At 45.0% G+C, this 22,159-nt stretch overlaps 2 protein-coding genes across 8 annotated transcripts; both read left to right on the top strand.

The window, feature by feature from the left end:
• Positions 1-684: 684 nt before the first annotated feature.
• dbf4b (DBF4B-CDC7 kinase regulatory subunit) lies at positions 685-6,954 on the top strand. The gene is made up of 12 exons (XM_061809586.1): positions 685-810; positions 1,658-1,907; positions 1,999-2,175; positions 2,388-2,438; positions 2,513-2,582; positions 2,774-2,838; positions 3,043-3,082; positions 3,173-3,218; positions 3,740-3,865; positions 3,936-4,059; positions 4,137-4,261; positions 5,360-6,954. Exons 2-12 carry the CDS (start codon positions 1,752-1,754, stop codon positions 6,555-6,557), a joined length of 2,178 nt encoding a protein of 725 aa, XP_061665570.1. The 5' UTR covers positions 685-810; positions 1,658-1,751; the 3' UTR covers positions 6,558-6,954.
• On the top strand, positions 6,418-21,962 carry adam11 (ADAM metallopeptidase domain 11). 7 transcript variants are annotated; one of them, XM_061809581.1, is made up of 26 exons: positions 8,137-8,450; positions 8,820-8,956; positions 10,189-10,265; positions 10,405-10,471; positions 12,640-12,722; positions 12,887-12,944; positions 13,422-13,479; positions 14,005-14,138; positions 14,328-14,402; positions 14,529-14,600; positions 15,048-15,214; positions 15,289-15,373; positions 15,465-15,555; positions 16,155-16,206; positions 16,351-16,389; positions 17,236-17,307; positions 17,394-17,640; positions 18,038-18,088; positions 18,157-18,220; positions 18,304-18,409; positions 18,518-18,637; positions 18,881-19,049; positions 19,139-19,253; positions 19,671-19,761; positions 20,009-20,026; positions 20,512-21,962. In XM_061809581.1, the coding sequence occupies exons 1-26, from the start codon at positions 8,393-8,395 to the stop codon at positions 20,525-20,527; spliced, it is 2,322 nt and encodes a 773-aa protein (XP_061665565.1). In that variant the 5' UTR covers positions 8,137-8,392; the 3' UTR covers positions 20,528-21,962. The 7 variants fall into 7 exon arrangements, with proteins under 7 accessions (XP_061665569.1, XP_061665565.1, XP_061665568.1 ...); XM_061809582.1 differs by lacking the exon at positions 20,512-21,962 and having other exon boundaries at positions 8,138-8,450; positions 16,290-16,389; positions 17,394-17,486; positions 17,560-17,640; positions 20,009-20,217; XM_061809584.1 differs by lacking the exon at positions 20,009-20,026.
• Positions 21,963-22,159: the final 197 nt, after the last annotated feature.

Genomic DNA, 22,159 nt, shown 5'->3' with positions numbered 1-22,159 from the left:
GTTAGTTTTGAGAAATCAAAGAGATCTAAAATATGCATGGCATGAAAACCCAAAGTGCATGAGTGCTCCAGATCTAGATAACACTGGATGCATCTCGCTTCTTCGCGACGACGTCTGCAAGAGATGAGTCTCTCCAGCTCCGAAAGGTTGACTTTTGGAAAAGTTTATCTGCATGAGCCTTTTAAACTGAGTTGAAATGTAAATACAAAGTTTCTTTTTTTTTTCCTGGTCAAAGAAGAGGTCGAGCTAAACAAAAAAGAAAAACATAAGAACAACATATAGACTGTTGTGCAAAAAATACATTTGAAACATGGAAATTAAATAATTCTCACTTTATGACCCAGCGACCTCTTATTTAATATTTCTTATTCTTTGCACAAATAAAGAAATACAACTTCTTTGTTTGTTTTCTTTTTGCATATAAATTCCATTTCATGAGTCTGAGCCAGTGCACAGCCCATACACAGCCTGATACTCATGCAGACAGTAATATACTTTTCATAATTAACTTCTAAGAAAGAAACCAGATGTTTTGTTGTTGTTGTTGTTTTTGTTTTGTTTTGTTTGATTGTAAGGTCCCCATACTGACGCACACAGGAAGCTGAGGCAGTAACCATTACTGACCACTTGGTGGCGGTAACTCGCCACCATGATTTACAAACCGCCGTAAAACATAAACAGGAAGAAGACCAATGTCCCGGAAGTGGCTTGCTGTTTTTTAAAAAATCGGCGGTCGCTACTAGCTCGTCACACCGTCATTAATTTGAAGTCCTATCAAACCAAAACCCTTCAAATACAAACTCCACGAAGGTAAGTAACATAGATTCGCATCCTTCTATGGACATATGAGATATGTAACTACCAAAGCGACCGTTTCCATCGAGTAAACGTGGCGGACGCGGGTTTATTAGTCGCAGGGCAGCTAGCAAGTTTAGCCGCTCCGTGAGCTCACAGTTAGCTGGCTTTGTTGCTTGACATTGAGTTATATTAGTAGCGTTATTAAATAAAATACACTGTTAATTATCATATTTCTTAAAAAATTCCAACAATATTTAATACATAAATATACGTTAAAAAAGAATACAAATGACAATTATATTGGTGCTCTTGGAACTCGTTGGTTTGGGTGTACTTGATAAAATGTCACCTACCGTATGTTAATTTTAATGTTACTTTTTTTGCATAGAATATGTTCATATGAGTGATTTTTTTTTTCTAGAAATCATGTATTTTATATTCAAGTTTGCACACATACCCACACCACCCATTGAATGTAAATTATTTTCCATGTAAATAAAGAGTATTGTCTGCGGTGATTAGCGTGTTGGATATGGCAAAGACTGTAAAGCTGGTATGACTACATCAGTATTTTTAATGTAGAGTAGTTTCCAATTTACCTTCTTTTGTGCCAAAGTGACTGTCATTTAAACCACAATTTTAATCTCTCATTGCAGAATTAAACCTTGCATTCAGCCAGTTCATGATTTCATGTATAACATCAGTGATATTTGACATGTATTTTGTTTTTGTTGGCTGATTGATTAAACCTTTTTTGTCAGTGTTGTTGTATAAAATTGATCATAAAGAGTTGACGATTTGATCAATTATGATTTTGACTAAGGTGAAAAAATAAAATTTGTCTATATTTTTTGTCCAGACATCCAAAGGATAATAAAACCCAGGAGGACACAAAAGGGCCTATGGGACATATTTATTGTTTTCAAACTTGACCTTGCTTCACCAAGAATATCATGCTGCCGCCGCATCAGCAGTGTAAAGAGCAGCCAGGACTTTTAGGAAAACTTTGTCCTGGGGAGAAGAAACTTCAGGGGAAGACCTTCTATCTGGACAATGTAAAGAAACGTCCTACAGCCCTGCTTTTGGAAGCCATATCAGTCCTCGGCGGGGTACGTCATACGTTTTACTTGCTATGTTCATCAACACAGAAACGAGTCTGTACATCGGAAACAAATTCACGTTTTCTTCTGTTTTCCAAAGGGGGTGGAGAGCTTCCTCCACAGAGATGTGAGCTTTGTGGTTACGGGAAGTCAAGAAGAGCTGGAGGAGAAGAGGCCTGCGGGAATCAAGACGTGCGATAAGTCTCACCAGCCTGTGAAGCAGCGAGAAAGCATCCCTGAAGGCAGCAAACAGGGACCGGCAACTCCTCGGCCTGTGGTATGACACATAATTAATTAGTTTTCCCGACAGAAATACAATAAATAAGCAATTCCCAACTACTGAGTTGCTGCACATGAGTTTGCTCAGAGAAACTATCAGATGTGCCAATGGAAAGGATGCAATTTCACTTAGTGGGAAAAAAAAAGTGATAGCCACTCCCCTCCAAAAATGTTTATAATCTATTTCTATGATCCAACTGTTTTTTGTAGGCTTGTGGCAGCCGAGGAAAAGCCCTCCTCGAAAAAGCCATTCGGAACAACGTAAGTCGCTTGCCTGCAGCATTTGTGGCAACGTTTGCTGCTTGTTCTGAACAGGAATTGGTTTTATTTTGTAGGAGCGGTTGCAGGGGAGCAGCGTGTTGGCAAATGCCCGTTCGTGGGGAGTGAGCATTGTGCATGTGGATGGTATCCTTTGCACTGGTCCAAATTAGTCCCCTTAAACGACTGCATGCAATTTTCGAATGAACCAGACTTGTGTGTGGTGACGCTTTACTGTCAACAGGTGGCGCCACAAGCGTGCATCTTTTCCATTTTAAGGCCTAAAATATTCTTACTCAATTATGGAACGTTTGTTTTGCTCCTTAATGTTGCCACAGATGTTGTTTTATACTTGAAGAAGCTGACCGGTGAACGGGGGTTTGCGAAACCCAGCAGACATGAGGTAAGATGACAATACTGTCAGGAAAAGAAACTGAAAAATCCAGTGAAACTGTCGAAAGTTGAAGTTTTTTTTTTTTTTAATTCAAGGGGGATTTTGCCCATCCGTTCAAATTAACATGCTACCCTGTAGTTAAAAGGAAATAAACAAGCCTTTCGTTGTTATGGAATGTTACGCATTTTAAGCGGCGCTGTGTCTTTTTGACAGAGGACTTCCACCCAGCATCAGTCTTGTCGTCATGTCAAAGGTTAGTGAAGTTGATATAAATCGGCCCATACTGGAATGCCTTTAACGGCGAATGGCATCCCGGTCTTATTATGTTCCTTATATTTGACAGCTGCACCTCTGAGATCTCCTTTTCTCAAAATTGAGGACATCAGCAGGTGAGTGTGCAAAGAGTGCATAGAAAAAGTATAAAAACAACTGTGATGTCACAAAATCATTTGAGCAGTATAAGTAAATTGAAATCCCGTGTAACAGTTTTGGATCTTTTTTAGCCTCGTGTGCTATTGTGGAATTGTGTAATTATACCTTCACGGCGCTTTAGTGGCGAGGTTTTGACTTTCCTAATCGCGCCCATGAGCAAATGGCATCCTGTAACATGAGGAGCTTGCGCCCCCCACCATCACAAGCAACTGTTTTCATTTCTCCTCTCATTTGTGCTAATTGAAGTGCTCCTGCTGAACGCTTGTGTTACATGACTGAAGCAAATGAACTCGTGGGGGAGGAAATTAAGCAGATGAAACATATTTGTTGGTTTGAAAGAAGGGGAAAAATGTACATTCTTGTTGTACTGCTTTTCAGCATCATTATAGATATTTTGATGTTTAATTTGTTTTAAGTGATACTATAGCGCAGAATTGAACGATGTTAAAGTCTAGCGGTAATTGTTTTATGCAACCAGGAAGTACAAGCCCTTGCACATGCAGTCCATGAGCTTCCCCTCGCTGTGCCCCTCCGGCCGATTCAGTCCCTTCGAGTCTCCTCCTCCTCGCTTTGTGAAGACGCCACAGAGAGAAAATAAATCCAGGTTGGTCCAGCGTGTGACCTTGCGATTGTTTTCGCTGTGAATCTTCCCTGATCTGTTGTTTCCCGGTCAGGCCGAAGGGCAAAGTTCAAAACAGCAGTAGGGACAAATCTCGAACCGTGTCCCTTTGGCCGCCGCGGAAGAAGGGCATCTCTTACTGCGAATGTTGCCTTCAGTCCTTCACCAACCTGGACGAGGTGAGGATCCTTTGCTTGGCTCTTTGTGGCTTCTCATGGGCCGGTTGTTTGATTTTGCGTTTATTTGCCCGTTGCAGCACTTGCAGTCGGATCAGCATCGCGCCTTTGTACTGGAGACCTCAAATTATGGCGCGTTGGAGCGTCTCGCGCTCAAAATGGTTCCCAGCTTCGAACTCGATCCTTCAGAAGAAGTCGTAAATAGGTGAGCTATGGTCAGAATGTAACATATCCTATCCTTACTCCTCAAGCTTGTTACAGGGATGAGAATTTTCCGCAGATTCTCGGAATTCCGAGTTTTTTTTTTTTTTAGCTGAAATTGTCATTTTTGTGAAACGTGTAAATCCGTTGAGAAAACGGCATTGCTATCTGTTTGCATTAAATTTCGTTTTTATCATAACGACAACATTCCGATTTCCGGCAGCATTTTGGCAGTATTTTCACTCTGATGTTAACATTTCATAGTGAAGCATTCTGTTTACTACGGCGCAGTTATAGACATACGTACGCATATGTTATCGAGCGATCTGCACATTTGCCAGTATGGCGAAAGTCTTGGAGCAAAAAGATGAAGATCGTGCCAGGGAAATTGATAAAAAAACATGTAGTAAAAAAACAGTTTCAGATGCGCATGGCTTGAAAAAAGTGTAACCACACAGATAGGAACGAAAATGGTATCAACACGTCTAACCGAGCACATACAAAAAGTGGACGTTCCCGGCAAAGGGCTGTGCACTCTGTGTTCCGATATGATCAATTACGGAAGCCGAGGAGCAAGAAATATCCAGGAGCATATCCAAACCAGGAAACGCAAAGGTAAGTTGGATGTAAATTTCTCAAATGTTATATAATTGACAACTGTTAATATAATTAGGCCTATCTGTAGCACTGGCCCTGTAGATCACGCATTTTTTTCGCTCACTTTTATATTTCATGATCTTGCTCTCTCTCTTTCTCTCATATAATATATATTTATATATTAACTACTTGTGTACTTATTTCGAAAGTATACTTGTAAGTGCAGTAGCCTATTTGATATAATTTTCACTGTCTACATTTTTCTCTGAAGTTTAGCAAAATTATTTTGGTTGTTTTGGACTCATATTTTAAGTTTTCAAAATATTATGATTGCCCTGTATTTGCACTGTTGGAAGTAACCAGTGTGTTTTATAAAAAAAAAAAAAAAAATTGTGCCCCTCTTTGAACCCCCCCAAGGCAGACATTTTCAGTGTTTTTCCAAATTTGTCATTCTCATCCCTGTTATGAAATAAATTACTTAACTGTCCAAATGTTTGGTTTGTAGACACCCAGCTGGTCTCCCAACCCCAAGCAACTGTGAACTGGAGGTTCTCACCGATGCCGAGATAGAACTTGAAGTTCAGGCCTTGCAAGGACAGTCATCCTGCAGCAGACCTGCTCCTGATCCTCCGGAATCGCCAGAAGAACCGGAACATATCCCATCAGCTGACACGCAGTGCCCCGAACCCGAGAGCCTCCTCCACACTTCAGCTGCGCCCTTGTGTGTATCGGACAATTTTCCCCAAGTTCATTTTCCCGCCAGGCTGCAGCCTCCACCGCTTTCACTCAAGCCCACCGCGCAAGATCTAGATTTTGACATATACGGCCCACCCCCAGTCCTCAGCCCGCAGGTTTTCATTTCCGGAGACGTAGAGCCCTTTATTCTGTACTCAGAACCTCCTGACCTCGAACCTCAGAACTACACCACCGAGGACTGCGATTATGACGCGGAAACTGGAGCAAGTGTGTCAGATGCTCTTCCCACTTCTCATCTCGCCCACCCTTCCGTGGCAGTGTCCATTGCTGAAGAAGCGAAGGGCTCCCGCCAGGAGAGAGTTTCGAGCGAGCCCTCGATTCCTTTTCTGCAAGCTCGCCCGTCGAGTTTAAACCTCAAAAAGCGTCGTCGGCATTCCAGCTGCGAGCACGACCGTGAGAAAAGAAGAAGGGCAGCAGCCGATGAATTCGCAGAATCAGAAATTCGCTGTTGTATTTCGAAGCGGACCCCTGTTCAGTTAGTGCTGTCTAAAGAAAATACCTCTCAAATCGACCGTGTGTGTTCTCCTGCGGGAGACAGACTGGACTTTTCTCCATTTAACAGGTTGGAGACAACATGGTCGCCTGCCTCAAAGTTCCCTTCCCCTCGGTGTCCGGCCCTCTCCAGCCAAGACTCCCAGCAATGCGCCTCGTTGTGCATCGACCCGGCGCTGATCCCGGACGTGGCCCGGCTCTCCTCGTCCGAGTCGGACTGGGACTGCGACCTGCTTTCTCGCTTGGGCCCCGCTCAGACCGGGTCGGGCCCCGACGAGCCAGCAGCGGCGGCGGCGGGCGACCTGGACACGGAGTTCCTCCACAGGCCGTGTACATGGATGAAGGACACCGGCTACGAGTCCCGGCTGCACACCGCCCTGCAGCCGTCCACCACTGCCGGGGAGCCCCTGGCTTTTTCCAGGACGGTGGTCCAAATTGTTGAGGTACTTCACTGAACGCACTTTCCTGGACCATCATTGTGAGGAACTCGCACGACCCTGCGCATTGTCTTGTAGAAAAAGTGTTTACAGCTTTGCATCTGCTCTCAGTAGGCAGACATCAAAACAGGCTAGTGGGGAATAAATGGTGGCGCCACCTTTTTGGTTTTGTCTGAGCGGCCAGTAGCCTGCTCATAAAAAGAAGCCTCTGGGCTGGAGGAATGCTTGCCCTGCTACATATACACCCCCCCCCCCCCCCCCCCCGCAAAAAAGAAAAGTGAATTTACGTTCCAGTAGGACTTTCATTTCAATATTTCTTTGTTAGTACCAGACAGTATCACTTAAATCTTTGTTAATGTATTATTTTACGTTCAGCTAAATGTTGGCAGTTGTGGCAGGAAATGGTAAAGGTTGCCCCTGCAAATGCTTCTTTTCAAGAAATGTTTTCAACATTTTGTTCAGTTGGGGTATTAACAAATATTAATTTGTGTTCAATTTGTGGGGCAAACTTTGGTGTACTTTTAAAGATTAGTGTAGACTTAATGCAATAATTCGGCATTTCCATCGTAAAGTGTGTTCCCTTTTTTTGTGTGTGCATCCGCTAAACCGTTGCCAGTGTTGTCTTTCAGCAACTGTCTGGAAACACGCACTGAGGCTTGAATGAGTTTTTTCTGAAAGGGTTCATGATTCAATTACCGTAAGTGCTGCGGAGCAGATGCCAATTCTGCACATGTCGAGGATCCCGTGTGCAAAGCGCTTGGAAAAGTGGAGCCTCCCTCACACTTCTGAAATGGAATCAGTATGGGGGGGGGGGAGACATTTTGGAGGTGGGCCCAAATGTTCTGTGAAATTCTATATTGCTTTTAAATAAATAGTTTTAAACTAAACCTCTGCTGGTTTTAGAATCGACTGATTTTGCAAAATGTCTTTTTCGCATTGACTTTGGGAGCGAGGCAGCGTACGCCCTTGACTGGTCACCAGCTGCATGCAGAGAAAATATTGACCTACTTAGAGTCCTAATGTTTTTTTTTTTGTTTTTGTTTTTTTTGGTGAGAGGGAGCTGGAGAACTCAGAAAAAACTCATACAAGCCCTAAGGTGAAAATGAATCCTGAGACCTTGTTATGATTAGGCAGACGCATGAACTACTCAAATAGATTTCCAACCTTTTTTGATCTTAGGCCCAGATTAGAGAAATGTCACAAAGTGTGTAAGGTATAGTTTAGTAGCATAATCATCATGTCTCAATTTAGTAAGAAAATACACATGTTCAAAATGTGCTAGTTCAAAATACAAAACTTTAAAAATAGTAACGGGTGGAAAGGTCAATTATACATTCTGCCATCTAGTGGCCGATTATTTAATTGCTCCGCTTCTCACTACAGTAATTCCATAGATTAGTAGTTTTTTATTTTAGGAATCACTGCAGCACACCACCACGATTCCCCCTTTTTTATTTAAAAAAAATATTTCACAGACAAATAGAAAGCATTAAAAAAATATATATATATATATAGCATCGTAGTCGCGTTGGACTCACTACCGCCCCTGTGAGGCTGCAATATTGAAACGCAGCGAGGGGGCGACACCAAACGCACCCCCTATCCGAGGAACTTCCTCCGCTCACGTTGTCCCTCAGAAGCACGACAACGGACATGGATGAAGCTCAAATACGCCTTTGGATCTTTGCCCCCACTGAGTCCGCTTGAGTCTCGGTGCTCGGAACGGTGTCCACTGGGCGGGAGGAGTGGGGGTTGAGGGGGGGGGGGGGCGCCTTGGTTGATTCGGGCTCGCCGCCGTCCACTGCGCTCGCTTGGTTCGACGGCGCCTGCACCTGCGAGACTATGTGAGCACCATGCGGGCCGTGGGCTGCCTGCTGCTCGCCGCAGTGTTCGCGAGGTGCTCCGTGACGGGTGAGCGTGGATTTGGAAGCCGTGCGGCCCTCGCATGGCGTGGGCAGCGGGCAATATTTTCTATTTATGTATTGTGGGTGCCCTGTTTCTATGAGTATTACTTGTATTCCACTCATGTTCGGATTTTTTTTTTTTGGGGGGGGAGGGAGAGGGGGGTTTTGCATGTTAGATATTAAAAAATGACTTTTTGAACCAAGACAAAGCAAATGAGAATCAGTAGTATGGAAAATGGATGGATGGATTTATTTTAGGCATTTGTGAGCTTTTGGAAGAAGTTTTTGTTTGTTTTCAGAATTTCACTGGTCCACAGGCTGTTGTTTGTCCATTTTCCCCCATTTAACAAATTTAAGTCCACTAATGTGCTTGCAGGTGCGAGGGATGGCTGGCGTCCCCCCTCCGTTGACGTCGTGCAGCCCAAGAGGCTCCTGCAGCAGATGCACTCCCCGGAGGAGCTGCAACACGGCCTCCTGGACACCCGCGTCCGCAACTCCTCGACGGGGGCGCAGGTGGGTGCCCTTTAAAAATCTCCCCGCATATCACACATCATCTGTCTCACCTTCTCCTCGCCGTCATGTGACAGTAGGAGCCATCACAAAAGTGACCTTTAAAGATTCATATTTCGAGGGGGAACAAAGGTCACCGAGGGCGCCTTGTTGTTAGGAGACAGACTTTCCTGCAATACTACACTCGAAAGTGACCCCCATCCCTCCCCATTTTTTTTTTTCATTTACACCTCTGCTTTTCTATTCAAAAATTTTTTCCGTGCTAAAAATGCTTTGTATATTGTTTGACCTCTATCAAGTCCGTCTTCGGGTTTTTCAAAAGCTTCAACCAGAAGTGCGTTCGCTTTCTCACTCTGAAGCATCTGTGGGATTGATTTTTGTCGTTGAAGCTGAATTCCAAGTGCAGCCCTCGCGAATTTACCCTGGCTTTGCGTGAATGCCTCCTCTAAGAGTTCGTTTTTCACCACTGTTGTAGTAGCAGGCCTTGCGCTGCACTTTTTTTTTTTTCCTTTCCAAAAACAGATTTTGTTTTAAGAAAATGGGCATGATTAGTGTTGATTGTAGCAGTTTGACGTGTATAAAACTTCTCAAACTGGTGCTGAACTGCAATGAGGGGAGCAGAAAAACGAGTCGAACAAAAACGAGTGCAAATCCAAAGCCACGGAATATTGACGAGCAAACATCTGTCCAAATGAGAATTTCCATCCATTTTCTTTGCCGATTATCCTCACGAGTGAGTGCTGGAGCCTATCCTAGCTGTCGACAGGCAGGAGGCGGGGTAGACCCTGAACCGGTTGCCAGCCAATCGCAGGGCACATTGAGACAATCACACCTTGGGGCAATTCAGAGTGTCCAATTAATGTTGCATGTTTTTGGGATGTGGGAGGAAACCGGAGTGCCCGAAGGAAACCCACGCAGGCACAGGGAGAACATGCAAACTCCACACAGGCGGGGCCGGGATCGAACCCGGGTCCACAGAACTGAGGCAAACGCCTTATCAGCTGATCCACGATGCCGCCCAAATGATACCTGAAATGAAAAGAAACATGGGCAACATCCTGTCATTTTTAATGGCTTCCCAATTCTTTTCCATACAAGTGGGGGGGGGGGGTCCACTCCTCATTGTATATTGCATCTATTCATTTGCTTTTGTAATGCACTTATTCAATTGAGAGATTTTATGAAGAGCCCATATTTCTCCTCTGCTGACCGCCTTGCTCTCGCTTCCCCACCAGCCCGTGCATCTGGCCCAGAGCAGCTTCCTGCTGGAGGCCTTCGCCAACTCGTTCATCCTCGACCTGGAGCTCAACCAGTAAGTCAACCCGCTCCACGCGTTCTACGGCGTGTGCCAGAGCGCGTACGTGATTAAAGGTTATTTTGCGCTGAGGCCAAAACTGCGTCAACTGACTTTCGACTCTCATTTTTCTTTTTCATCCTTCCCTCATCTTCAGTCACCTCCTGTCGACGGACTATGTGGAGCGACACTTTGAAGAGGACGGGCAGCCGTCACAGATTAAGGTAACGCCGACAAGAGCGAGAGCATGAAGATGTCTGCGCCAAATGCCCCCCCTCCCCACTCCCAAAAAATAGAAACGCTTGTTCCTAGTCGTATTCTGCAGCAGAACTAAACAATAGCGTCGCTTTCCCGCTATCGCCGCACGGGTGTTTTTTCCGCTACAGTGCACGTGACCAATCAGTGGACGGTTGTCATGGTAATCACCGGCAGCGAGCGACGGTGGGTCGACTTTGTGGCGGTGTGAGGGGAATTCAAATGGGCTCCGTTTTGCGGAGATGAACCCAAAAAATCTGACGGCACCTCTGGGGCATTCGGGGTGTACAAGAAGGATACAAATTAGTATAATGACGATCAAGAAAGGCGAGTATGTGGGAAGGGGATGGGAGGAAAAGTCTCAGATATTTGGATTTTGTAAGAATTTTCAACCCCCTCACCCTAAAAAAAAAAAAGACTGCGCACACATATGCTATACAGTGCTGTATTGATATGTTTTTAAATGAAATACAATATTTCAAGTGGAACAAAGATTAAAAAGTCATAAAATGCTTTAGAAAATCTAATAAAAACATCTATGGGTAGCCATCTATTTCTCAAGCCGCTTATCCTCACATCCTCCCTTTTTGTTCTTACTTTTATCAAATACTAACAAATTTGAGATGCTGTAGTTTAGACAATATCATTATCAATAATATCCCAATTTCAATATTGTTTGCCTAGTAACAGAATGACACCAGGTCAGTTCTGGAGTTTTACAGAAAACAAATTCAACAAATGAGAAGAATTAATTTCTGTTCAAGATTTGTGGATGACTGAGAATCTACACAAACACCCCCCCCCCCAAAAAAAAAAAAGGTATTATTATTAGATTGTGACATTATCTTTTTCATGACTGTGAATTAAGCTAATAGGCTAACCTTATATTTTTATTGTGATAGATACTTTCTTCAGAAAATAGATAAGTGTCTTGTCACTTCATGTTCCATATTCAAGTTTATGAATGATTTAACCAATCAGTGAAGGGATTTTTAAAATCATACTGTATGTCAAGACCAGTTTCTAATATGTAATCATTGCTCTCGAACAGATCCCTGCGGAACGCCCTGTTGGATTGCAAACCAGCACCATGTAAGAATGGTGGCCCTTATTGTATTACGAATGGGGTTCTGACGTCACATTTGTGAACGTATACCTTTGCAGAACCCACTTGGGTATTTCAAAGTACAAATACGACATAGCACAATGCAACGTGCACACTCGCTGACCTTTCCGGCGACGTTAAGTGACGGAATCTTTTCTCTTTCCTGCCGTCACCACCTTGATTAACGCCATCTTAAATGACCTGCCAATGATATTCCTCACAGCTTAACGTTCTTTATTGATCCACGCCGGGTCGCCACTGCTCCATCGAATCTCCGTGACACCCAAGTGGAAGTAATTGAATAAGCAGCGGAGCTTTTGGCTCGGCTTGATTGGAGCTGCCAACGTCAGGTTGAAGGCACTTTGACAAATCGCAAGCACGACGTGCGGATCTTGGATCTGGGAAGCAGTGAAGGACGGATTCCAGATTTGGGAGGAATCACGCTCACGTTGCTTTGCTCTTTGCGCTACATGCTAATGCACTTGTAATAAATGCGCGGTTGATTCATCAGGGCTTCCTGTCCATCCCGACGTAATGTCCCCCCACTCCACCCCCCTTTTCGCCAGTGTCCATTATCCTCGCAAGAGGCGCGTGCGTCCCCCTTCCTCCATTTTCAGCGAGAAGCGCCGCGTCAGGCAATTTGCCGACCTCCTTTTAAGCCTTGTAATCCCGGCTTTTTATTTATTAGCCTTCTCTGGCTAAGTGCTCCAGCCGCTGGCGTAACACCCCCCCCCCCCCCGCCCACCTCCATTTGATGAAAAGCATTTTTGTCCTTTTCAAAAACATTTTGTAAATTGATGCTGTAGTTGTTGGTCCCAAGCCTGTTGATATGATTGCATCGATGAAATTATTTATGACTGTGTTTTGCTTTGTGTTAAAATGCACTGTCACGGTTGTATTGCCAGAATTTCTGGTTCTAAGCCAATCAGTACAATTTCTTTTTGACGTGATGGGCAAAATTGATACACCCCCCAAAAAATGGAGACTTCCTGGTCGTCCCATGCCTTTTTTTTTTCCTCTGCTTTTTCCCAGGGAGGAGAGCACTGCTACTACCACGGGCACGTGCGAGGACTGCCCCGGTCCTGGGCGGCCGTGTCCACCTGCCGCGGCCTGTGGTGAGATACCGCCACCCGAAGCTCACCGCACCCGAGTTTGAGGAAATGAAATGAAAACTTTGTTGCTCGGGCAGTTCTCCAAGTCAAAGAGAGTGTGCTTGCATAACTGAGCACACCCTCTTCTCGGTGTACCTAATGCTGTGTGTCCTACAAAATGATTCCAGGGGGATGTTCTCCGACGGGAACGTCTCGTACGGGATCCAACCTGCGGGCCCTGGCGAGGTGAGTCTCGCTTGAATTAGCGTCGAGTCCCTTTGCCTTTCGGTCTTTCGAAGTCGTATAAATGGTTGCTGGTTTTGAAGGTGCTTCTCGTACTTTGGTGAGGTGGGATAAAGTGGAAGAAAGTGGCGGGAGCGAGTGGAAGAGCTCATTTTCCGTTAGTAATGGAGCTCAATTACATCGACGAGGGGGGGCAGATCAATAGCAGGGCTTTTCTTCACAATCCCCCCCCCCCCCAGTAATTGTTGTGTCCTTGGCTTTCTATGTCCGATTTTCATAAAGTATTCATCCCCGGCTCCAGTGTGTGAGTGTCTGCCATTATGACCGCCCGCTGAGTGATTGATTGATAAATTATGCATCATCTGAGCTCTCCTCACGGGGGGGGGGGGAGGCTTTTGAACGAGTTGTTGTTTTATAACGTTTTTGATATTTACATAAAACCTAATCTGACTCCTGCTTTTGTCGTACTTTCTGCGGCAGGTGGACCACATTGTGTATCGAATGTCTCACATTGACCTCCTCACGCCTTCATGCCCAGGTAGGCCGACTACTATTTACTTCAAATTGCGGATGTAGGTTAAATTACTCCACCTGATTGGAAATCTGCTAACAATTAGCATCTATGTGGCAGTGTTAAGCAATGAATATCTGAACACAAACAGTGCTGCAACACATGTAGACAGACCAAATGACAATACTCACAGGCACGTGTTCTCTCTCCCCTGCGAAGAACGACTAATATTACTGAACGTATTAATGGCATTTCCATTCATTTCAATGACGAAAGATGATTTTAGTTCCTAGCGTGCTCCATATAACCTTATGACCCTCTTCTTACTTCTTCACGGCTGCAATCGCCTACCCCGTCTTCATCTCATCCTGATACGTCCTCACATCCCGGCTCTGTTCTTGCCCCCGACCCTCGCTACATTGGTTTTCTTCCACAGCCGTCGCGCTATTGATTTCTCCAGAAGATGAGAGGACCAAAAATACACGTCCGATGATGACTAAGCCTTCTCTTTTTTCCCCTCCCTCTGCCGCCGACCCCGTCTGCGTATCCCAGCATGCGGCGGGATCGGCACCGGGCCTGAAGGGCAGACGGGCGGCGGGGGCAAAGGAGACGGGAAGAGGCGGGATGGAGACGACTGGTCTGCGAAGGAGAAGCTCGCCGACAGCTTGAGACGATCAAAAAGACAAGTCAGTCCGTCATGACTCCTCTTTGAGAGTCTTCGCTTTTTATCTATGTGCCAGATTTACATACTTAGAACATAAATAAGCTACAATGCAAACATCACGATGGACATGTTCAACTCCTTCAAATTATGAGCTCAAATTCCACTCACATGATTTTTTTGCTGCAGTTTTTATGCCATTTGTCTCCTGCAGGTCCGTCGGGGTCAGCGCACAGTGCAGACGGAGACCAAATACATCGAGCTGATGATCGTAAACGACCACGAACTGGTGAGCTGGAAAAGTGTCTCCAAATGAAAGATGGTTTTTTTTTTTTGTTTTTTTTTTACTCTTTTAATTTTGCTGCAGCGAATTAAACAGTTGAGCACTTTTTAAAGAGCAGCTCGTTTTCGCCAGTTTGTCCAGCAGCGCCGGTCGACGTCTCAGACGAAGAACTTCGCCAAAGCGGTGGTGAACATGGCGGACGCGGTGAGTCGCCGTGCGTCTGCACTCTCACTTATTCACGCGCACGGAAAACGGTTCTTGTTTTGAAAATCGTGTATCATTATGGGCGGCACGGTGGCTCAGCTGGTAAGGCGTTGGCCTCACAGTTCTGAGGTCCTGGGTTCAATCCCAGCACTGCCTGTGTGGAGTTCGCATGTTCGTGCCTTTGTGGGTTTACAGAATATTTTCCTTATTATAAAACATTTGTATTAATTTTTTTTTAGAAGCTTGGATCACTTCTTTTGCATTTCCATTTATTTTAACGGATAATTGGATAATGGCTCCCCTCGAAAAAATGTTTGTGATTGCCTGTAGATGCCACAAGATGGTGGCAAAGCACAACCTAAGGCCGAGTGAAACTCCTCAAGTCACTTTGACATACTTATGTGATGCTTTGTGGTGAGCACAAAAACAGCTGGTGACTCTCCTCAGATCTACAAGGAGCAGCTCAACACGCGCATCGTCCTGGTCGCCATGGAAACCTGGTCGTCAGACAACCGCATCTCCGTGGGCGACGACGCCCTGCTCACCCTGCGCGACTTCATGAAGTACCGGAAGGCGAGCATCCGGGAGCACTGCGACGCCGTGCACCTCCTCTCGTGGGTGTCCGCCGCTCCCCCCACCCCCGTCCCGCCACGCCCACTCAAACCCGATTCCTCGTCTCTCTTTGCAGGGGGAGGACGTTCATGAGCAGCCGCAGCGAGGCCGCCTATATCGGCGGGGTGTGCTCGCTCAACAGGGGCGGCGGCATCAACGAGGTCAAGCTCCCCTCCCACACGAGCCCTTCATGACTTTTTTTTTTTTTTTTTTTTTTTTTTGCCCACACGCTTACTTTCTTCGTGTGTTCAGTATGGCGCAGTAGGTCCGGTGGCCATCACGCTGTGCCAGAGTCTGGGCCAGAACGTCGGAATGCTGAGGAACAAGGACAGACCTGCTGCAGGTTGGCTAAGTCACGTTGCGAGAACTTTTTTGTGTGTACTTTTTCAAACTGTTTTTACTCATTCTTTTATTCCCAAAGTGTTACATAAATATTCTGATAGATTCTAATATTGCTCCACCGTACTCCCGAGTTGTGACCTCAATTTATATGCGAAAATCTGTTATACTGCCCTCTGCTGGCCATGCCGCACACAACAGAACGAAACGATCACAGTTAATCATCATGCAAAAACTGGTTAATGCTTTACGTTTTATTTAATGGAGTTATTACTATATTTTATCTGAGTTAGCATAGTCACATAACTCGTATCTCAAGGTAGTACTGTGTTGGGTTTTATTTGATGAGCCTGAAAAAAAAGGAATTATTCTGATTATTAGTAATGGTATTTCGATAATAACATAAATGAAATAAAATTGTATTTATTAGTAGTATTTTTTTCCATTTTGTGTTCAATGGGTGATTTATATTATTCAGTATTTTCTTTTATGTATTGTTTTCTGCTTTTTTTTTTTTTTAATGTCTTACAAAATCTTGGAGAAGGTCTGAGTTTCTGCTCTCGTTTTAAGCGACGCAAACGTTTGTTTTGTGTTTGTGTCCAGGAGACTGCAGGTGTCCCGACCCGTGGTTGGGGTGCATCATGGAGGACACCGGGTAACTACAAATGCAAAAGCAATAATTTTCTGACAAAGAGATTGAAAGGAGACTTTTGATTTATTTATTTTCTTATCAATCAGCTACTACCTGCCCAGGAAGTTCTCTCGGTGCAGCATTGACGAATATCTTCGTTTCTTGCAGCTGGGCGGCGGCAGCTGCTTGTTCAACAAGCCCAGCAAGGTGAGGGAGAGCTTAATAATAAATAATAAACTTAATAATGTTCATCGGTAGAACGCAGAACAGAACAATCCCACAGTCCGAAACCTGTCTTGCGACTTGCTTCATTGGAAAGAGTCCTGATGCAGTTCCACTCCGGTCCTGTAGGTGGTGCAGTACACATTACAAAGTGTTTGCCAAGTGCCACAAACTGGTGGGATTTTTGTATCTTAATCTGATGGTAAATGGGTGCCGCGGTTGGCCCCGATGCAAGCGGATTTAAGTTTAAAATAAGGAATAAAACTATCCTCATATTTCCTCTGTATTAAGATTTAATGCAGGAATGGGAACTGTCTGGTGCTCAAGGGCCGCATTTGATTTTGAAGTTAGACAGGTGTGCATGGATTTAAAAAATAAATAAATAAAAAATTAAATGTGCATTTTAAGAAAATGGCTTCTCCATAGTTGCTTGGAACTGTTATGATCATGAGTTGTTGTTTTTTTTTTAATCCAGTCATGGTGGAAAGGTTCCGAAACAAATGGATGAGCATGTGATTATGCAAATATTTTTTTCTATTAATTAATTAATGCAATTAAAATTTTATTTACAACATTATGACTATTTTTACATTATGATTTTTTAAATAATTGTAATTTAATAATACAAATGAAGGAAAAAAATTATTTTATAAAGAAAACCCACTAAATTAATACAGTAAATATTACAAGTGTGCTGTATGTGGCCCCTAATTAGTAATAATCTATTGAGCGTTTTTTATATTCGTTTATAGACTTTTTTTTTTTTTTTTTTTTGTCATTGGATTGTGCGGAGTGTACCTCATGAAAAGTCTTCTAAACGACTCCTTGCAGCTGCTGGACCCACCCGAGTGCGGCAATGGCTACGTGGAGCCAGGAGAGGATTGCGACTGCGGCACACTCGTGGTGAGCAATCGTTCGTTCGCTCGTCCATCTGTGTGGACGTTTGCATCCGCCAACACGCGTTTAACATCGCCTCTCCGGTCCGGCAGGAGTGCGCCCGCGCCGGGGCCGACTGCTGCAAGAAGTGCACGCTTACCCACAATGCAATGTGCAGCAACGGCCTCTGCTGCAGGGACTGCAAGGTACGCGAGCGGGGCTACGTTGCGTTTTTATATTTCGCTGACCCGCCGCCTACGTTGTCCCGTGTGGTCGCAGTACGAGCTGCGGGGCGTGACGTGTCGGGGGGCCGTCAATGATTGCGACATTCCGGAAACGTGCGCGGGGGACTCCAACCAGGTATGGAAACATCCCGACACATCCAAGGTGGGATCCTATCTAATACTGTAAGGCTTATCCTCACGAGGGCCCTGTCGATTTTTGGGTAGCCAATCTGCAGGACGCAGGTTGGCTAATATGCTTGCCAAATGGGGATGGGGGCAGAAAAACAGAGTAATCGGGGACGGGGGGGATGTAGCAAACACAGGAAGGCTGGAGATGACCTTTGAACCCTGAAACCCAGAAAGGTGAGGCAGACCACCACTTAGCTACCGGACAGTCTATTTATGATTGACTTAAACACATCTAATGTAGGAAATCATCAAAATGCCAAGTGTATATATAAAAATATTTTTATGTACGAATTGTTTTTTTGTCTTGACCAACGTATTATGACCCCCCCCCCCCCCCCCCGCAGTGTCCTCATAACGTGCACAAACTGGACGGCTACACGTGTGAGGCCGGCCAGGTGAGGTCGCCGTCGGTGGGCGTGTCCTCTATTCCTCCGCCGTGACCCTTGACCCCTCGCTCCCCCAGGGTCGCTGCTACGGGGGCCGCTGCAAGACCAGAGACGGCCAGTGCAGGAGCCTGTGGGGCTACAGTAAGGATGTGGCGAGAGACATTTTGAATCAGTTCATTTATTTATTTCATTCCTCCCCCCCCCCCACCCACCTTTTTTTTGAGACTCCGCCGACAGGTTCTGCTACGAAAAGCTCAATTCCGAGGGCACAGAGAAAGGCAACTGCGGACCCGAGCCCGGCGGCCAGGGATGGATTCATTGTAACAAGCAGTGAGTGAGAAAAATGGAAATGTAACAAAAATGTGGAACAGTTAAAGTACTGGAAATCATTTACACATCACACCTTCCTTGTTTTTGTTTTTTTTTTTTTTCTTTCAGGGATGTTCTGTGCGGCCTGCTGTTGTGCACCAACGTGAGCGACAAGCCGAGCTTCGGAGAGCTGCGGGGTAAACTCACAAGTCTGACCATCTATCATCACAACAGATACTTGGAGTGCAGGTGGGCGAGCATTCCTGTCTTCAGATGCGCACACTGCGATCTTTCCTGTCCCGCATTCCCGCATTTCTCTCGCCTGTAACAGTCGGCACGACCTGCGAAAACGGCACCATTTCCGGGTCTTGTTGCGAGGCAGACTCTGTGGAACGTGTGCCAAATTTAGAAGACATTTCTTTTCGCATTACAGGGACAGATTATCACTTGTATCTGTTATGTTTGACCCAAAAAAATGAATTTGAATAACAGGGGCGGTCACGCAGTGCTGGACGACGGCTCGGACCTGGGCTACGTGGAGGACGGCACGCCGTGCGGGCCCAACATGATGTGTCTGGACCGCCGCTGCCTCGCGGTGGCCACCTTCAACCTCAGCGTGTGCCCCGGCTCGTCCGTCTCGCGCGTCTGCTCCCATCACGGCGTGAGACGCTTCCACCCTTCGAACTCCTTTCCCGTCTCGTTGTATTTTTATTTAGCGGCTGCTCACCGTGACCTTTGAACTCCTCCCAGACGTGCAGCAACGAGCTGAAGTGTATCTGCGATGCGGACTACACCGGGAAGGATTGCAGCGTGTTCGACCCCATTCCACTTCCCACGCCGCCCGAGGGCCTCGACAAGTACAAAGGTGACTCATCGGTTCAAAGAGCAAGGATTAACTGTAGGGCTCGTAATAAAATCGTTAGCGCTAGCTTTAGCGCCGTTCTAGCGTTAAACTCTTTCTGTGTACCTTCTTTCTTTGTCAATATCTCCTGTTTCAATGTGGGCACTTGCAGCTTTTACACAGCTGCGGCTTATGTACGTACCAAATGGTATTTCCTTTCCAAACGTACTGGGTGAGGCTTATTACCAGGTGCGCTCTCCAGGCCGGGAATTACGATGTTTGACTTTTTTTTTCACATTCGTCCCAATGAACTATTTGTTGATTACCAAATGTACAATTTCCCACAACATGTTACAAAGGCTGCGGGGAATTGTTTGGATATAAAAATGTAATTGAAGGGTCACGGCAGCGTGTACACATTAGTATTGATGATCTGTGCAGGTCCAAGCGGTACCAACATCATAATCGGCGCGGTGGCCGGCGCCGTCCTGCTGGGGGCCATCGTCCTGGGCGGCACCGGATGGGGATTCAAGTACGTACGCGTCTGGCGCTGTCTCGCGAACGCCGCAAGTAATCAAAATATATTTTCCGATTGAAAGCTGTTGAAGCAATGCATCTTGACTGAGGGACAAGTTTCGTAAAGTATGTCGTTGAGGAGCTAAGTTTAGCCTGGGTTGTAAGAGAGAGACACGATTGACTTTTTTTTTTTTTTTTTACCTCACCGTTGACCCGTTCATGTCTGTCTCTCCTTTTTGTTGCCTTCATTCTGGGTGATCCAGAAACATCCGACGAGGAAGGTACGACCCTGCCTTTGACCCCTGACCTTCAACATAACACTCGTAAAAAAATATTCCAGCTCTCTTTGTGCTCATATTTATTAACATCCCTCCAGTCACTCTTTAGTTTTTTAGAGCCCTCATTAAAAACGCTGTGAAATGAAATATAATGCAACAAATGTTTATTACCCAGTGCATGTAAGAAGTCTACACACCCCTTTTCAAATGGCAGGTACTTGTGAAAAGCCTACTAGAACATTTTTGAACAGGGGTGTGTAGACTTTTATATGTTGAGCCTTTGTGGGTTCAAATGTTTGCTCAACTGCTCGGTTTCCCGCATTTGTACTTGTGGCATTTTTTTGGGATATCGTAAGAAAAAAAAAATAATAAAGCACCTCTTTTGTCGTTGAGGTTTTTGTTTGCTATTGATGATGACCTCTCGTCCTCCTCCTCTTCATCTTCTTTCTTATCCTCCTCTTCCTTATCCTTCTTTCATCTCTCCTCAGATCTTCCGGCGTTTGAGCCTCAACCTCGGCAAAGACGTCTTTCCCCTCCGCTTCCCGAACATTTCCCGGCGTCTTCCCGACTTTCGGGCGCGCCGTGGGAGCCATCGTCTCTCGCCCTCTCATCCCCCCTTTTTTCTTTTCCTTTCTTCCCTCACTGAGCAAGGCGTGACGGAAGTGCTGCTGCTGATACCCCCCCCACCCCCCGCGCGCATTTAATGACAATATGTATAATTATCATCAAGTCGAAGGCCTTCTGCTCTCGAACGTAATATGCATCAATGTATGAATGTATCGTTTGGTGTCACTATGTAACCTCCCATGTCCCTTGAGGGCCTCCGTACAGATACAATCATGACACCACCTCCCCCCCCCCCCCCAAGAGCGCCCTCATAATCCAAATTCCAGTTAAACATTACAGAATAATTTATCTGTAAAATTGCCGCTAACATCTGCTATCCCAAAAATGATGTGACTCCAACACAAATGTAGCAATAGTTTGTTTTCATTGTAAATATTCATATATGGAACCATTATTATAATTAAACCTATTCAGACATTTCCGAGTACGGTTTATTTTCAATAGGCGCCTTTTTGATTGAACGCATGCTTATTCTCTCTCTCTCTTTTTTTTTTAATATCGCTAAACCAGCCATTCCCAGCCACTGAACAATTTTTATTCATTAACGACAAATAATGTATCTGTGTTTATCTATGCTGTGGCGTATACTGACGGGCAGAATAATTAAAGGTTTAAATTTACTGCCCTGGCTCTTAAGTGGCATCAGAAAGTATCAATTTACTCTACATTTTGCGAAAAGTTGTTGCTTGTTTTCACGCAGAGATCGAGAGAGGTGCGATTTCAAAATAAAAGTAGCACCAAGGGACTAAGTCCGGGTAAAAGTCCATTTGGCCGCCATCGAAAATAATCCTTCAATGAAATGTGCTGCATGTTCGTGGAAGGTGGAAAGTAACCAAGTATAAATACTTTGTCACTGTATTCAAGTAGGGCGGCACGGTGGAGCAGCTGGGAAAGCGTTGGCCTCACGGTTGTGAGGACCCGGGTTCGAACCCGGACCCACTTGTGTGGAGTTTGCATGTTCTCCCTCCGCCTGCGTGGGTTTCCTCACACATCCCAAAAATTGGACACTCTAAATTGCCCCTTGGTGTGATTGTGAGTGCAGCTGTTTGTCTGTATGTGCCCTGCGATTGGCTGGCGACCAGTTCAGGGTGTGTACCCCGCCTCCTGCCCATTGACAGCTGAGATAGGCTCCAGGACTCCCTGTGACCCTCATGAGGATAAGCAGCTAAGAAAATGGACAGATGTATTCAAGTAGATTTTTCAGGTATCATTTTCTAATTTGACTTTTACCCATATTTCCATTTTTTTAAAAAAATGTATTGATGTGATTTTTTTTTCATATTTCCTTTGTAGTAGGAGCACTATGCAAATTGAGAGAAACTATTTTGTCTGTAAATGTTTTTTTTTTTTTTGGCCACTTCTTTTGTGCCATGTTATCAAAATTTGTCCATGTAGTATCTTGACTAATGCGTTTAATTTGCATGCTCGCGATTGAAATCACTTGTTTTGATTGAAAGTATATTTCAATCAGAAAATAATGTTATAGTTTTGGATTTTATGTATCTGTAT

Source organism: Syngnathoides biaculeatus, chromosome 22, assembly GCF_019802595.1.
Source record: "Syngnathoides biaculeatus isolate LvHL_M chromosome 22, ASM1980259v1, whole genome shotgun sequence".
Taxonomy (NCBI): Eukaryota; Metazoa; Chordata; class Actinopteri; order Syngnathiformes; family Syngnathidae; genus Syngnathoides; species Syngnathoides biaculeatus.
The sequence above is the reverse complement of the archived record's forward strand: the minus strand, read 5'-3'. Positions and strand labels throughout refer to the sequence as shown.

Excerpts from the sequence above, each read along its gene's own strand:
- adam11 (XM_061809578.1), top strand. The coding sequence starts at position 8,393 with ATGCGGGCCGTGGGCTGCCTGCTGCTCGCCGCAGTGTTCGCGAGGTGC. Across the intron at positions 12,723-12,886 it reads TCCACCTGCCGCGGCCTGTG|GGGGATGTTCTCCGACGGGA; the intron begins GTGAGATACCGC and ends AAATGATTCCAG. Across the intron at positions 12,945-13,421 it reads AACCTGCGGGCCCTGGCGAG|GTGGACCACATTGTGTATCG; the intron begins GTGAGTCTCGCT and ends TTTCTGCGGCAG.
- dbf4b (XM_061809586.1), top strand. The coding sequence starts at position 1,752 with ATGCTGCCGCCGCATCAGCAGTGTAAAGAGCAGCCAGGACTTTTAGGA. Across the intron at positions 2,176-2,387 it reads CGGCAACTCCTCGGCCTGTG|GCTTGTGGCAGCCGAGGAAA; the intron begins GTATGACACATA and ends TGTTTTTTGTAG. Across the intron at positions 4,060-4,136 it reads CCTTCACCAACCTGGACGAG|CACTTGCAGTCGGATCAGCA; the intron begins GTGAGGATCCTT and ends TGCCCGTTGCAG.